We start from the raw sequence: 17,436 nt of genomic DNA, 5'->3' as shown, positions 1-17,436 counted from the left end.
TTTTTTGAGTGCAAGCCGAGTGCCATCTAGCTATTATATTTGAGTGAAGGCAGCCATCATTCGCAGCTGATTTCTCCAACACTCAACAACTCACACTAAAACAATCTAGATTGATAAAAAGCACAAAAAAACGTTAAACCTTTAGACCTGGCTGCACTTTTTGATCTCTGCATGACTTTTTTGTCCTCTTTCTTTTGCCGTCCCCCGAAATGCAAGCCACAGAGGAGGCTAGCTGCTACTGTTAATCTTTTTGCTTTGAGAATAATAAGCTATGCTCCTGTACCATGCAGTCAATTTTTTGTCGTTAAAATTGAACCATTTTCTGTAAAATAAATGTGATCTTAGAGTTTGAAAAGTTGTACATGACAGTGTCAAAGGACTGAAATGGCGTGGCGACCATGTGAGCCCAAAAACTTTTTTGTCAGAAGTGGCAGTGACAGTTGTGATGGAAAACGTCACGATGACCCTGCAACTGCTTGTGCCATTTTAAAGCTAAGTACATATCGGACAGGCTAAGGTTACTCGGGCCTGTCATTGCCCCTCCGTACTCGTCCCTGTGACATTTGTCGGCACCTAATACTGCAATGCACCGACTCTCTGAGGGACACATCTATCCATCAATCCCATCATCATACACTCCTCTCGTCTTCTCGTCCACTCTCCTTTTCACTTCTTATTATCTGAGTGATGGATAGAGTGGAGAGGCAGAGCAGGTCCAATCCCCACAAGTCAATCCTGCTGACGCATCTTACTTTTCGACTGTCTCGCCTCTCTCTCCTCCCTCCTCTACTGGGACCGTAGAAGTGGATGTAGGCCATGCCCCAATAGTCTTCCTCTCCCCTCCTTTCCTTTCCCTTCCCCTCCTCTCCCCTGGGTAACCATCGACCTGCGAGGTGATGGATAAAAGGTGACGTGGTGTAAACCCCTTTACCAGCCTCTCATCACTAGCTTGTCAGGAGCACCACCAATGTTGCTTTTAGGTCGACCAAGAATATGGAAAACTAGTGTTTGTGATGTCTGAGGATTATATGAAGAGGAGCAGTGTGTTTGGCAAGAATGCATGTATTTGTGAAACCATTACAGATGTCAGATATTTTCAAACTCACACTGCGTAGGCTAATGCAGTACAATATACATTTTTTAACTAGTGCAAATACATGTGCACAGCAACACAACAAAGTTTTTTTTTCATTTTGTTGCTATGTGGACAGCAACAGGATACACTCAAAACTTGTGCAGCTAATGGCATTAAACATAATATTAGACTGCAACTGTTACATTTTAAAGGAGCTCCAGATGATATTTTGAGTGTCTGATTTAGAGGTTGTCTGCACACAGCTCTCATCACAGCTGTGGCTGACCTTGGGGCTAGCAGCTAATGGTGATACATACGGAAATTAAAGAGGCACAGGGCCAGCCACAGTGTCATACCAAAGTTCATCTTCATTTCACATAAAATGTAGAGTCCAGTCTATCACATATAATCACATAAAATCCACAAAGGTACAGACAAAGCTAGACTGACAGGGGAAACACAGGGTCAGCAGCAGAGCCACACAGCAACAGCGCAAATAGTGCCAACAACAGTAACAGTGCTGACAGAGCTAAGGGTGTTAACTTGGGGGGTAACCAAAGGGAGGGCATTATACCGAAAACACACCGAGCAACAGCAGAGTGCGGCCTGTGGCGAGCTGTCATGCAACGTCTGTGCTGCGAGCTGTTTGATTCTATAACAAAGTGCAGCAAACCTGCTGGTAAACAGGCCAAACCAATCAATAAACAGAGTTCTGTGACTTCTGTGACATGTGACCCATGTTGCAAAGAATTTCTTCCCGACTTAAATACATGAACATGCCTCTCAACAGCGAAAAAAATGTTATGTTTGTTGGGAGTTGCAGTATGCTGCTGCTTGGTGGATTTTCAGCGTCTGGCATAGTTAAACTCTTAGAGGCAAAATGCGGCCAGTGAATACCTGTAGCCAATCATGAAGCAGAGTTTGAGACTCCTGGGACATGTTGACTGAGGCCGCAAATAATATGAACACATGAACCCCCCTGCCACTTGCAGCAGAAGAATGTAATTATTTTCGCAGCAGTTTGCTGTTGCTCAGTGCATTTTCTGTGTTTAACTTCTAGCTGCAAATTTCGGCCGGAGCAAACTCACAGCCAGTCAGTAAACAGAGTCCTATGACTCCTGTGAAATGTTGCACTATATTACAAACAATTTCTTTCCGCCTAAAACACATGCACACACCGCCTGAGAGCAGAAAGATTTAATAATTGTGGTAAGCTGCATTTCAGCCCTGCTTTTTGTGTTTTCCACCTTACAGTTTTGTGAAGATGCCATCCTGTCACTGTGGGTTGAGACTGCGCTAATAGCGGTAATCGTGGTATGAGCACAGTGCAGAGCAGTGGTAATAAACTAGGCATCTGTGTACACGCACAGGGACTCACATGCACCAATATGTACGCACAGCTAGACCGGCTGCCACACAAAAAACACAGAAGTTTAAATTACAAAAACCAGAGGTAGCAGGACCTCATTCTCTGCAAAGGACACCATTACTCCATCATATCTTTACAAAGCAAATATTTGTTTGCTGCTTTGTGTGTTGTTCTGAATGTCATATAGAGCTCCTTTAAAGTTTGTGCTTTGATTTGACGAAAATCAATTTGAAGTTTTTTTACATAATATTCTTTCGTTGATAATACTTAGCTGTGTAATGATATATTCTCTCACATATATCTAGTGTATAAGAAAAAAAACTTGCTCTGCTCTTTAATACGCTGGCGCGTTAGAGCAGTTGATGGTCTTGTTTGAAAGACAGAGAAAAGTAAACTTTATTCAGGGTAAAAAGGGGAAAAGATGGCATGAGGGCTTTTTACAGTTTGCCCCAGTTAAAATAAGTCAGACAGAATGGTGGCAAGGTCAGACAGCTTCTTTAAGAAATTAAAAAGTCACTTTTGGAGAAGATGATGAGAAGAGGGTATATTGGTTCGTGCCCCAGTTAAAATCAGTCAAGCGATTAAAGTCAGCAAGTCTCTCTAGATTATAGGTACCTTTCCCAGGATAATGTCTCCACAAACCATTAAATCAGCCGCTTTTTCCCCCCCAGCAGCACTCAGGGGCTTCTTGCCAGCTTGAAGTGTTGATCATAGCATCACAACCACCACTAGTTTATTTGAAACCATGTAATTTGGGTGACAAATCAGCTTCACTGGCAGCAAGACTGAACCGCTGCCACAGGTGTTGCTTTTGAGGGCGATGATCTGACATGAGTAATGAGTAAGTCCGAGCTGAGCCCTCGCTCGGCCCCTGTGGTTAAAACCAACGTAATGGATTCGAGTGACAACCAACACAGTCCCCAACAGTAGCCAAGATCCTCCTTTTCGCTGTGACTGATCTTGGCCACTGCAGATGTCATGTCGGCCGCGGGCAGAGGGTGGCAGTAGATCCCCACCTCTCGAGCATCAGATCAGACCAGTGAGTCATGCTCGCCCGCCTATTTGTCTTCTCTGCCTGCTCACTCGACCCTCATGGCAGCTACTTTGCAAAGACTTTTTTTTTTTGCTCTATTTTTCTATCTATTCTCCATCTTTTCCCTCTGTCTCTGTTCTTGTGATATTTGCTGAGAGATTACACTCCGTCTCTCTGGCTCGTTCCATCTTTCTGTTCCTCTATCTCAGCGCGTTGATCTGTCCTCCTTCGCCTCTCTCCGTCTCGCCTCCTCCGGCTGATAATTAGCCAGTAAATGCTGAGCCGTTTTCCTTTTGCTCCTGCCACATTCTCTCCCGTGCACTTTATTTACTCGGGCAGGCCACAAAATGACCTTGTTACAGTGTGAATTTGTGTAGGCTGGTGTGCGTGCATGTGTGCATGTCGACTGCGTGCACGCGTGCTCCCCCTCGCACTCACACTTTGCACCCCCCCTCTCCGTCTCTTTCTGTATCGCTCCCACTCAGCTCAGTGATTAGTATATGATGTATTTTGGCTGCTGTTGTGGGCAGCCTATTTAGCATGTGGGCTGGTCTAATTTCTGTTCTCTGGTGGCAAATGCAATGGCAGTCTGATTTGTTTTCATGAAATAATGAATCTCCCCAAAGAACCTAATACACCTGGATTTGCCATACATGCTACCAAAAAGCTTCAATTTAATCTCAATATCTCTAAAAAGGTTTTTTTTTGTGGTTATTTTGTTTTTCTACCACACAGTCAGCCACACAAACGCCCACACGGTCCAAATTGTGCTGGAAAACATGGCTCAGACCGGCATCTCTCACTTTGAGGACTTCAGCTTGAGCACAGCCTACATATGAAGCACAGTTTGAGTGATGATGAGGCCATTTAATGCACATGTGGGTGGCAACATGTGTAGGGCGATTGATTTCTCAGTCTCTTGCAAGCGGCCTACTTAAAGGCTCTGGGTTTGGATGCCTCCTCCATCTCAGTCACATTATAGCCCCAATCTGTCTTTTTGCTTGGAAGGGCTCAGGCACATAGAAATACATACATGGATTGGGTTCAGTTATATTTGCTTTTGCCAGTGGTTTTCTTCTTTGGGAACCACATCTAAACTGGTATTTATAAAGAAATAATGCGCACACCTCACAGACTTCAGACTAGGCGTACACACGAATTTAGCTGCGGGCTATATGACAAGGATGAGATTAAATATAACTTGACAAATATCATTATTTTAAGCTGTTTGCCAATTTCAGGCTGCACAAGCTTCTGTCGAATGCCAATCAGAAGCAAAATTATTTATGAGTGATGAATTTCATCTTGAGCATCATCATCTTCCTGTTTAATTTTATTCTGAACTGTGAAGTACTTTGTTAATTCAGTTTTAATATATGAATGAATCATTCTTGTGACATTTAATAATCAGAATGATTGAGATTCTGCAGCGCACAATTATCAATATGCAAACATGTGTTTAAAGGCATTTTTACATCCATTTAAGACAAATGGTGGAAATAGAAATAAGGCTTGTGCACATGCATCAGTCTCTACAATGATTAGGATTAATCAAACAGAAACTTTCATGCATGCAATTCACAAATTTGACTAAAAAAATGCATATGCACATTTCTGTCTATGTGTTTACACACAATTTTAGTCACGAATCTTCAGAGTTGTATGCTCCAGGGGTGTTAAACCCATTTAAGGTCCTGGGCCACATTTAGCCCAATATGGACTCAAGCTGACCAGACCAGTAAAACCAACAGCACCTCCATATTTTTCCCTCTCTTTTAGTATACATAAGTACATTCTGAAAACAGATGATGAACAGCCTGAGATGTCTTTGGAAAACTAAGTGCAACAAAATGTCTGTTTTTTCATATTCAGTTAGTCTACAACTTGCTGTCATAATGCGCATTTTTCCATACATTTCCACTCATGCACCAATGTTGGCATTTCCACACCAGACTTAAGTGAAGCTGATGAAGAAGCAGGTGAAGTTATCTCCTGCCAAATGTTTTCACAGTGCCTTAGCCATAGGTTTCCACCATTATTGTTTAAAAACAGAAGTGTAAAACTGAATCTCGTGTACTGAAGCTGCCGATTGACATCATTTTGCACAATGTTCATAATCTTTAAATGGAACCACAAGAGGAATTCATTGTTTTTTCAGAGAATTGTATTCTGGTCAGGATGGAAACGCCTCTGAAGCCGCATGTTACACATTGCAGGCACTTTTTAAATTGTTCTCAAAATCTGGCACCTCTTAGTGGGGTTGGGTACCGAACTTTGTACTCTTTGAATAACATTGATGGTACAGAGTGCCAGTTAACTTTAAATCCATTAGTGCCAAATGTTGGTATCTGAGACTGTGTCTTGGTGAGAATGCTGGGTTAAGACAAGAGCTGGAAGTGAAACAAAGCGTCCCAAAGCCTGGTAGGCATCCAAAAACCTCCAAGACCGGCAACAGAGCTCTGCGGAGCTGCTGGATTTAACTTCAGACTTCACAGACCATACCTACCTGTAAGCCTTCACAAGTGCATCGGTATTAGCTGTGCAAAGTCATCCAGGGGTCCGGATTGGACCCCTTGGCGGGCCGGCTCTGGCCCGCTGGCCGCAGATAGACTCCTGTGAGCTGTAATTTAACAGGTGTAGCTTTGAACATTCACACATATTCTAAACTGTACCTTCTATAAATTGTGGTTGCTACCTGAGGTACACAGAAAAATAACATTTAAATGGCAAACATAAATTAGTCTCTGTCTTTAGTTACACTTGTAAAGGTCTCCAGAACAAAATGCTGGCAGCCAGTCCAGTTGTTGGGCTGAGCGCTGTGTAATGCTCCACCAGTCTATCTTTTAACAGGATGTTTGTGTTTTAAAGCTGTGTCTCTTGCACTCTGTCTCCCTCTCTCCCTCCCCTCCCGGTGCCAATCCCCCAGATAGCAAAACGTCCTCGCTCTGTCCTCCAAACCTTCGCCGGCCTGCTGGGACGACTTAGCTCACTCAGTCACTCAAGGATCACTCTTTTCTTACCTCGCTTCTCAGTGCCTTCTGCTCGTGACAGCACACGATCTGCACTGTCACTCTCCTTCCGCCTTAGAATAGATCTCTTCCTCTCCGTTTATCCTTTACCTGCTCCTTCACTTCCCATCTTTCTTTCAGTCTGTCTGCTCTCACTCACTAAAATGCAATGCCAGTCTTTTTTCTTTGCTCCAACACTCCTCCATCCTGCAGGGGTGTGAGTTTCTGTTTGTTTTCTCCTTAGGGATTTACATGTTTTTTGGACCCTTAAATTAATTTCTTATTGAGTTTCTTCCTTTTGGTGCTTTGTTCGCCTTGCAATTTTTCATCCCTGTGTGTTGATTTGACTAAATTCCTCTTTTCTGACTCAATTCCTCTCTTTTCTGTCCCTGTAGGTGATGCAGGTGGTCAACGCTGATGCCATGGTGGTGAAGCTTAACTCTGGAGAACTCAAGACCATCCACCTGTCCAGCATTCGGCCCCCAAGAATCGAGGGAGAGGTACAAACTAACCTCCGTGTTTGTGCGTGTGTGTGTGTGTGTGTGTGTGTGTGTGTGTGTGTGTGTGTGTGTGTGTGTGTGTGTGTGTACACAGCTTTGCACAGAGTGAGTGGCTACTTGTTTGTGTGTAAGTGACCGAATGTGGTTATATGTGGGAGAGCTCGCACGGTCAGCCAATTAATCAGAAGCTCCACAGAGACAAGTCACTGCTGTCTCTGATGTCTTGACAGAGTTGGTTTATTTTCATTTGAAGTCAAACACAAGCTGTTTACATCTCCTTCCACATATTCCTGAATATTTATCCACCTCTCTCTCACTCTCATGCCCTCCACTCCCCTCTCACACATTAGTCTTGTCTCTCTCTAAATGAGCGTGGGAATAGATTTGACCACTTGGTGGCGCCCCTGCAGTTGGGGCACATGCAAACACACTGTGCACACACCCAGTGGTTGCAGCACTGCAGAGAGTGAGGCAGATCGATTTTTTTTCTCCTTTCCCCCCTCCACACTTCCCCTTTTCCTCAGAATCACTTCACGACTGTGAAAACAACATACACATGCTTACACACGCACATACACACACCTAGTCGCATCAGTGGTAATGTATATTTCAATACACAATAGAAAGTGTTTTAAAAAACTGCATGTATGCAGTGACACCAAGACATAGAAGTGTACTGTGCTAGAAGTCCACTCTCACCCCGTCACTCACCTTCTCGCACCACCCCTGATTATTATTGGTTGAAATTAAGCCCTTTTCATCAATATGCTCTTGAAACTTGCATTGCTAATTCTTCCAAAAGCTTAAAGGGAATCTATTGTGTTTTTCCATGTTTTCTGGCTTATACATAATGTTACAATATCAGATCAGATCAGACAAAGTGTGGCCAAAGTTTCAGATAATAAAGTATCTGATGTAAGTAAGTAATGAAGTAATTGATGAAGTAATTCCTGTTACCCCCAAAACCACACACTTTAATTTTTTTATTTATTTTTTTTTTACTATTGTGACAAGCTGAAAGCTGGTAATTGATTTTCTTATATTCAGGGTTCCCACGGTTATGGAAAACATAAAAAAGTCATTAAATTTCCCAATCTTAGTTTCCAGGCTTGGAGAAGTATTGGAATTATTAAAATTATCGAAAGTGTTCGGAAAAGTCATGGAATTTTGTCGTGTGTAATGAAATTGCTACAGAAATCTTCCATGGATAACCTTCCACGTGATGTGACATTAGGCAAATTCATTTTCTGTAGGTGACATAATGTAGCTCAAATATGTATTTATTTGTGACCTTTTCTTCACCATCATGTACATTTTGTCTTTTTCTCCCTTCGTCCCCCACATGTTGCAATGCTAACTGATCCTATGTTAGAAAATTACCAAAAAAGAGAAAAAAATCTTGGGATCTTGAAAAGTCATGGAAAAGTTCTGAAATTTTATCCATGAAAGTGTGTGGGAACCTGTACATGGTCATCTGCAAAGTGTTTACATTGCATACGCTGCTACATGCAACTTCATGCTTATAGGATTTTGAATCTGATTCTTGCAGGAACAGGCCCAGTTGTGAAGATTTTGGTTTAGAAGCTTTTTTTGGTGACTTTTCACATTAGAAAGTGCTACTATATTCCGTTTCAGTCATTCCCCCTGGCTGCAAGTACACTACGTGTAGCTACCTGCTATTGTAAGAGAAACATGTGATCTTGGTTGCAGATGTTGTTAAAATCTCCCCAATTTCTGATCAGATTCTTGGTGGAACATATCCAGTTGTGAAATTTTTTTAGAAGCTTTTATTGGCATTTTTTTATGGTATAAAGACACCTATACTCTGTCACAGTCATTTCCAGGCTGCAGTTGTGGCGCAATGAATGCAGATACGATAAACCTGGAAAAACTGACCAATCAGAGCGGACTGAGCTTTTTTGGGGAAGAGTACTTAAAGAGACAGGTGCTGAACAGAGCATGTTAAACTGAGAGTGAAAAGAGGTGTTCCTGCATAGACAGTAAGAGAAAAATGTGTGTTTGTGTTTTTGAACATCAAAGAGTCTTTTCCACTGGACAAAAATCCCACTAACACCCGCTAACATCTGGCTTTTGTATTTAATCCTTGGTCTAATGTCTCAGAATTAGTAGGTATTTATCGGCTCCAGCTCCTATTGGCTGTGGTGAAAATACAAGACCCGGTAGGACACGCTAATTTTAGCTCCTTTGCTGGCACGATGCAATGATGGGCTGCCACAAAATACCTTCCGTCCTCCTCAAACTCAAAATGAGTCGGGACTGAGTTTGAGAGAGACTGAATAAGTAACAATTATATAAAAGGAGTAACTGCCATAATACTAAAAGTTTTACTGGCCTCCATGCTGCTTTCTAGTGTTAATAACCTGTTTTCCGGTCTGTTGGTGACGTCCATTGTGACATTTATTTTAGTTTTCATGCATTTGTAAAACACGCATACACACCCTAATTTTGGTGTAAAAAGGGAATAATAAACATGCTCTTTTAGAAGCCTAAAATACAATTATGAACCTGAAAATGAGCATAAAAAGGTCCCCTTTAATTTCAGCACCATGTATTTATTTTTTTGAAAAAGGAGCGATTAATTTTTATTTCTCAATTCCCCTCGGTGTCTGAGTTCTCTAAAATGCTATCATTTTCTAAATAACAGACTCATGATGTCTGGAAATGTCACTCCCATTAATTAGAAAGTTTTAGTGTCACAACAGAAGCGATTTTTCTTTTTTGTCAGAGTTCCATATTTCAAACGAAACCCTTTTCTCTCTTTGTTGAACACGTCTGTTTGACAATCATTCCTCCAGTCAACACACTGTTTATTGTAATATCCGTTTATGAGCAAGTCATGTCTCACATTTCCCCGTTCAAAGAGGTATGAGACAGAGGCTGTTGTGCTTCTGTCTAGGAAACAGTTGTAAATGTCAGATTGGGGAATGTCTGCAACGGCCCTTTATTTTTTCAGTTTTGATTGTTTTTATTGACTCGACTCTGTTGTTTTTTCATTTTATGGTTTACTCTTTCCCGTCTTTTCCGCTTTACTGTTGTCTAGTTTTTATCCTGTCCCTGCGTCCTCGTCTCTCCCTCTCTCCCCCGGTGTCGTTAGTGCCTCGCATCATTAAGAGACTGCTTTGTATCTCTCTCTGTGCCTCCCTCCCTCCTTCTGTTCTCTCCTCCTCTCCCTTCTCTACAGTCACTTTCTCCTGCCGTCCTCTCCCTCCGGGTGTGCACGCTGTGGTCAGATTGTTGACCTGCACCGTTGCCCTTCGTGTGTGTTTATTCTCCTTAGTTCTCTGTGGTTGTAACAAGCTTGTGGGCAAAAAACATCTCTCCATTTTGTCTCTCTGCCCTTTCTCCTGTTCCTTGCATTACACAGCTTTCGCTCCCAACTCTTTTCTGACCTGGTTCTTTGCTACTTTTGGAGATTCTTTTATTTCTCCTGTGTTACTTTTCCCACTGTTTTTGCCTCCTTTACGGTCCTGTTAAATTTCCGCTCCCGTGTCTTCTCTCTCTTAATTTTTCCATCTCTCTGTCTTTCACTTCTCCGTCTGTATTCTGTCTGTCTTTGCCTGCACCAGATGCTTCAACAGTATGTGTTTTGTGCTTCATTACACCGTCGTATGTTTCAGGGTGCCTTGGAGAGTGAGCCCAGATGTGAATGTTTGTGTGTATTGTGTTGGTGTTATATTGGCACAGTGTTGTATTGCTATTTCTTGCTACTTTGTGCATATTTTAATTGCTGTTGTGTGGTTGTGTGTGTGATTTTTCATGTCAATACCTGGCATATTTATCAAAATTGGTCTGTCTGGGTGCTGGCTCTCTGGGCTAGTAGATTAAAATTTATCGTCGCCCGGATAAAATATATTCCTGGTGACAGCAATGTAATATATATTTTAATTTGGAACATCATTTTCAACTTTATGCCTACCATACAATTAGAAGACTTTGAAAGGTCTTTTAAAGGCCCAGAAACACCAAACCAACATCAGAAACCAGTGGCAATGAAATTCCCCTGCTGTGTTGCCTCATGTTGCCGTGTCTCGGCCAAAAAGTTGCACATGAACACACAAACTGACAGCCAACCACTTGACGTTCTGCACCTGTGAGAAAGGAAAAACCTTCCTCCATACCAGAAGGCGGTGGTCGTCTGTATTCATCATTCAAAAAGGGAAACCGGAAGAGAGCGTCAATGCTTGAAAGCTTGTTAGCACATTAACACCACAATCCAGTGTTGAAAGAACAAAGCATATTTACCGAGCGCCAGCAAACAGGCACACAAACGATCAGAAATGTTGATGCTGAAGAGATCGACGACTAAAGAAAAACAATCTTACTAGGGCTGCCCCTTTAATGTCAGAAACTTGAAACATCAGTTGGAAACCCTAAAGTGACTAAGATTGCTTCAAGTTGAGCAGTCATTTTTTCCTGTGCAGTGTACTGCAGATTTTGCTGTGGAGTGAGTACTCTTGACTTTACACTAATCTTTGCAGCTACAGACATGCAGGCAGCAGCACAGAGGCAGAGAGAGAGAGTGACTGCAACGTAATGTGAAGAAGTGGTGGATTAACAGTTCATAGCACGTTAATGCGCTGCACTCTCTGACTTTTGTTTGACATCTTTGGTTGGCAAATAATGTTGTTATTGCGATCCGCAGTTAAAACTTTTGATGGCAAACAAAACGGAAGGTTGAATATTTGTATTGAACAGCCTTATCTGATTCAACCGTCCTAATTCTGAATCGAGTACAGCCTTAAATCTCACCCTATATAACAAGTTTGTTTCCACCTCACTCCGTCTTGACTTTAGCCCTTTAACCCTTACGTTCCTCACTTATATGAACAGCGAATCAGAGTGATTTCATTCACCCACTGCTACAGATAAATGAATGTATTGGAAACCCCGCCTTTGGTGTAAGGCTGGCACTACTTGCACAACATGCATGTATTTGTATTGTAGATTTTGTTATAAGCTGGCAACGTGACTACTTAACAAATGCGTAATTGAAACGATAAACAAATAAAAGGAAAAAAAAATGCATATGGACTGGAGTGGAATGATATCAACATAACGTAAGAAGGTGCCTTTATCATTGAAATTAAAGCATGTAACCCAGTCAGAGTCATGAATATCTATGTCACAGCCAGAGCTTCCTATAGGCAAGATGGGCCTATTATGCGACTGCAGGAGGACAGTCTTTTTTTGGAGGCGGCCTTAAATAAAAACTGTTGCTGCATTTTGCCTTTTGATAAGGCTCGTTCGTGGTGCTGCTGCTGGTGCTGTTTGTTAGCTAGTTATTTCTGTCTGTGAGCTAAAGAGCTGCCTGCCTGCCTGTAATGCTGTTGGCTCAGCTTTGAGTGTTGTCGCTATGGCAGCAATGCAGAGTTGTGATAGGTTTACTGAAGCTGTGATGAGCCCTTGGACTGTTAGGTAGAATAAAGACAACTGATGGAGAAGCACTGACAATTTCCCTCTTATCTAAATATTTTTGTATGATGTTCATGCATGGAAGTGTGAATTTATGACCAGTCTCGTTTGCCAGCCGGGCCTCTGTGTGATAACTAAATTAGGCGAGTGAGCTGGGAACTTAATTTCATGCCCTGTCTCCACTCCTTTACAGATGCAGATATAGTAGTTGACATTATGTTATTGAAAGTGCCCTGGATATTGTTAATTTTCCCTTTCATTACTATCACTTGAACTATTTTTAAATGCAGTGAAATTCATCGTTTAACACTTCCAAATGTTGCTGATCTCCTGCCAAGGCATTTGTAAAGAAGAACAGTTGTGGGTAGATTTTTTTCGTCATCATACTCAAAATGAAATAGCATTTGCAAAGCAAGCCCGACCTGTTGAGCCATAGAAGCAAGTGCGCCCCCCCCCATTTACTGAAGTCTATTTAAAGACAGAGTTGCAGCTAATAGGCTCCACTTTCGTCTTTATTTGATAAGTTGTGCAATCAAATAATCAAATCAAAGCACCTTTTATACAATCATGTAGCCCTTTACAGAGCAGTATTAACCCTTTGAGACTTGAGCAAATTGGCTCAATTTCTTTCAAGAACATGAAAAGAAGGTGAAAAGCAATTTAACAAGAAATGACCCAAAAATTTGCAAAAAAATAAGTAAAAATTACAAGAAAATGACTTGAAATTAACAACCAAAAAAAAAGACAAGTAAAAACCGGAAAGGACCTGAGAAGTGTTAAAATAAAATGAAATAAAGGTAATAACTGTAAATAATAATAATGATAATAATAATAATAATAATAATAATAATAATAATAATAATAAAAATACACATCTAGTGTTTTTCTGTAACCTAATAATAAATAATTAATTACAATAATCATAAATATATTTTTCTTGAAAATTTTTCCCAGTTCATTGATGATTTTCTGATGATTCTGTCTCTCTCTCTCTTCCTTTTTTTAAAAGATAAATTTTTGGTCATTTTCTACTGCTTACTTTTTTGCTATTAGCGGGACATTTCATGCTGGGATGCTGATTGCCTTTTCTCAATTGTTTTTGAAAGAAATCACAGCAGTTTGCCCAAATTTGTAAATTTGTCAAAGGTTCCTTAACATAGTATAAGAAAACATATCTATTTCCGGGTTTCAAAGGGTTAAAATGGCAAAGAAAAAGTCACAAGTATATAGCGGAAAAAAATGCAACAATATATGATGAAATGTTGAAATAAATAAAAGAACAAATAAACACAAAGGAATAAAAAAAATTGTACAAAGACCACAAGTCTTTGCAACATGTTACAATGAGGGGCCCCACAAACCGAATCCTTCTTTGGGCCTCCAAAAGTCTAGGGCCGGCCCTGAGCGTTCATGCACTTGTAAAAAGCACAGATGCAGCAACAGCACGCACAACCTGACAACTGATTTTTGTGAGCTTGTAAGCAGCAGGGATGATTCCTACCTGTGGGTCAGGCGAGTGAGAGGTCACAGCAGGTATCTCTCAGCCGCGAGCCCGACACACTCTGACATCATGTTGGCTAACACTGTCACGAGTGAGCTGGCTGCTTGCTTACAGTGCAGCAGACAGACACAAAGACGTCGTCACGGTTTGCAGCACACACACACGCAGTGACATGCTTGGTTAAGCTGCATTAGCCTTTGTCAGGAAACATCTTGGAAATTGGCGTCAGCATGTGCACAAACATGGATTACACAAACACATGTGCAGCATGTGTAGAGACACTCCAGATTGTGTGCATTCTAGCCCATCTATGAACCCGGGGAAACTCTAAATTTGTGACAATTGTGTGTGTTGCGTTCTCTAGAGGTCTGTAGGGAATCTCTTGTGCCAGTTGTCATTATTATCTCTGTCTATCTGGATGTGTGTGTGCGTGCACTGTTTGAGCGTGCATTCTGCAAGCGAAGCCGTTTTTGTTTGTGCGTGGGCGTGTCTGGGTTTGTTCGAGGGGGGGGAACTAAGGCCAGATACGACGCACCAGAGCACTGATGAACTGTGACCGTTGCTGCCATCCTCCTCCCCTTCCCAACACACACATCCCCCTCCTCTCTCGTGACTACACTAATTGTGCTCAGACTGACAGATTGGTGGACCAATGGTGTCTGTCTGCAGCAAAACACAGGACATGGATTTTCCTCCCTTGCTCTCCTCCTTTCCTCCCCAGTGTTACTGCTGTGGCGTATCTTCAGATGTGAGTTATTTTGAGCTTGGGAGTTGGAGTCAGCTTTTTTCTCCCCCCCCCCCACACACACACTTTTTCTTCCTTTCTCTCATGTGCAGCAGGACGAGCCCAGCGTAAACACGAGTGGGGAGAGATGTCTATGCAACTCAGTGACTCACTGTTACGCCCACTCACTCACTCGCAATCAGCGCGTTCAGATGCGCGTATCTGCTTTGACAATGTCTCGAGTGTTTGTGTGTGCGTCTCTTCATGCATTGTAATGCATCTGTGTGCTTACGTGGTTTAAGTGGGGCTAAGGACAGTGCTGATGGAGCACATAGAGAGGTCAACTCACTGTCCTTATATAATGCAACACAATGACTACGGCTCATCCCCACGCCACTCCATACTGCCCTGCCTAATTATGTAACCTCTCCACAGTCCACCTTTAGTGTGTGTTAATTTTGTAGATGATTTAGTCTCACAATACATCTCTCTCTGTCCCGTCTGCCTCCTATAAACCACCTGTTTATCTCTGCCTTCCTGCCCCCCCTCTATCTCTCTTTTCTTCTTTTTTATTTTTACATTCACATTATTGGGTTTATTTTTATACTGGCGCGCTGCACACTGATTAGCATCTCTGTAAATACGGCAGTTTCGACTCAGGTCTGAAAAGTCTGGGAAAGTATGTGGGCAGAATTCAACAATTTCCACATCTTTATAACTACGTGTAGCACAGCATAATGTGTAGATTTGTGAGTGAGGCTCATCACAAAGCAAATGACTACACACTTTTTGTTGTTGTAGCACATATTGTTGCTTTGAACAATTGCTATACAGTAATATGGTTTTGTCGCTGGTGCTTGCACATGATAATTAATTCAATTTCACATCTGCAATTGTAGTCAAGACATCAAGGTCAGAAAGAAGGTGGTGGGATATGGAAATAGAAAATGTGTTGTGACGCTGCTTGTCGGGTAATTAGCAACCGCATTGTAGGGCATGATGCTCAAATACAATGAAAACAAAAAGAAATCATCAAAAAACTGACACTATTACAAGAAATGAAAAATAACGTGGGACCAAAAGACAAACAGACCGATAAGATGACAGCTAACAAACAAGTATCAACTAACAGTGTGAGAGAAATTCATAAACTGACAGGAGGCTTGTGGTTGCATTAGTGGAATTTTGGTTCTTCGATTTGTGTAATACTGTAAGATGATATGTGTATTCATTTTTAGTGGCTTTTCAGAACAGATGCATATGTCCCTGCAGGAATATAACAGAATTTAGTTACATCTTTTTTATTTTCCTTTTAATTTTAAAATTAAAAGGCATTCGCTTCTATTATAGCCAGTCTTTAAAGGGACATCTCACCCCAAAATCAAAAATTCATATTTTTTCCCTCGATCTGTTGTGATATTTATTAATCTAGATTGTTGACACCTCACACACACAAAAGAAAAGATAGATCGATAAATCTACATTGATAAATAGCACTACAAATAAGAGGAAAAATATGTATTCTTGAATTTTTGGTGAACTGTCCCTTTAAGCAGATGGACCCATCTGCTCCCTACTCTCTATCTGCAACTGTGGCTTTCCTCTCTTTTCTTACACACTTTGTTTTTATCTCCTCCCCTCCCTCCCTCCTTCTCCCTTCATCCCCCTTCCCTCCCTTCCTCACTTCTGTCCCCATCCTCCAAATCTTATGTCTGGCCATGTGTGTGCCCTCGGCATGCCCCCAGCCTAGCATGACATGCTTTGACCTCAAGTTTGGGAGGAGGATGACAAGAGAGGAGGGTCGCCCACTTCATGATTCACTTGTGCACTATTGGCTGGGCGAGGCAGATTGGTAGCCAGTAACCCTCTTCACCACTGGGTGAATATTTTTGTGCCCCATTGCACTATTTGGCTGACACAGTTAAAAAAGCAAGGACTTGGCTTGCTTGCGTTTGTGTGCAGGGAGAGGAAGTTTAACAAAGGACTGCATAAGAAGATAAAAGAACTCTTGCTTTTGAGAGATACTGTATTGTCAGAAAGTAAACATCCCCTTAAATCATTTTTTAACAGAATTTGTATTGATACTGGCCATTTATAAATGGGTGCTTTGTGTTTGAGAGGAATGCAATATGTGTGATTTTATCCAGTGTAAGCTGTGCACTGAGCTTTGGTAGCTGAATATTTTCAGCAATATTGGAGATTTCTCAGCCTGCAGCAGTGCAGTTAGTCTGCATCACTGTGTCTGTCTGCAGGGCCAGTCTGACCGTCTGTCTGATCCGAAAATTAAAAACACCTCTTAGATTGAATTGAAGTGTAGCTGCTTTACTTACTTGCTTATTCTCCCATTTTTTTCGATCACATCTTTATGAAAGAAATACTTCAACCCCAAAATGACCATTTGTTATCAGTTATCAGTTACTCATCTTGTGCAATGTTACATTCGAGAAGAAAACCTTGTTTTTCTCGCATGCCTGCAGTGAACAAAGAATCCAAAAGTAGAGGGAATTCTTTATGGATTGAAGTCATAGGTGACCGCATTTAACGACAACAGTATATCAGAGAACAAATTTGCCAACACCACATGCAGGATGAGCCAGGTCTCATTTATCCAGTCGTTTGCAAGAAAACTGTTTTTCTTGCATGCCTCTGGTGAACAAAGAATCCAAAAACTGAGAAAATGAGTGATAAATTGAAGTCATAAGTGACCGCGTTTTAAAAAAAACCCAAAACAAAACTATATTGAAACATTAGTTTACAAATGCTTACACAACTCGTGCAGCATAAGTCGTGTGC

The 17,436-nt window shown here is 41.5% G+C and overlaps 1 protein-coding gene across 1 annotated transcript in view; it reads left to right on the top strand.

The window, feature by feature from the left end:
• The window catches only part of snd1 (staphylococcal nuclease and tudor domain containing 1), a 245,358-nt gene that overhangs the window by 20,652 nt on the left and 207,270 nt on the right, over window positions 1–17,436 (top strand). Inside the window, exon 10 of the mRNA XM_042511217.1 lies at window positions 6,881–6,985. Coding sequence (XP_042367151.1) covers window positions 6,881–6,985 — 105 coding nt within the window. The remainder of the gene's footprint in view (window positions 1–6,880; window positions 6,986–17,436) is intronic.

The sequence above is a fragment of the Plectropomus leopardus genome, chromosome 22 (genome assembly GCF_008729295.1).
Source record: "Plectropomus leopardus isolate mb chromosome 22, YSFRI_Pleo_2.0, whole genome shotgun sequence".
Taxonomy (NCBI): domain Eukaryota; kingdom Metazoa; phylum Chordata; class Actinopteri; order Perciformes; family Serranidae; genus Plectropomus; species Plectropomus leopardus.
The sequence above is the reverse complement of the archived record's forward strand: the minus strand, read 5'-3'. Positions and strand labels throughout refer to the sequence as shown.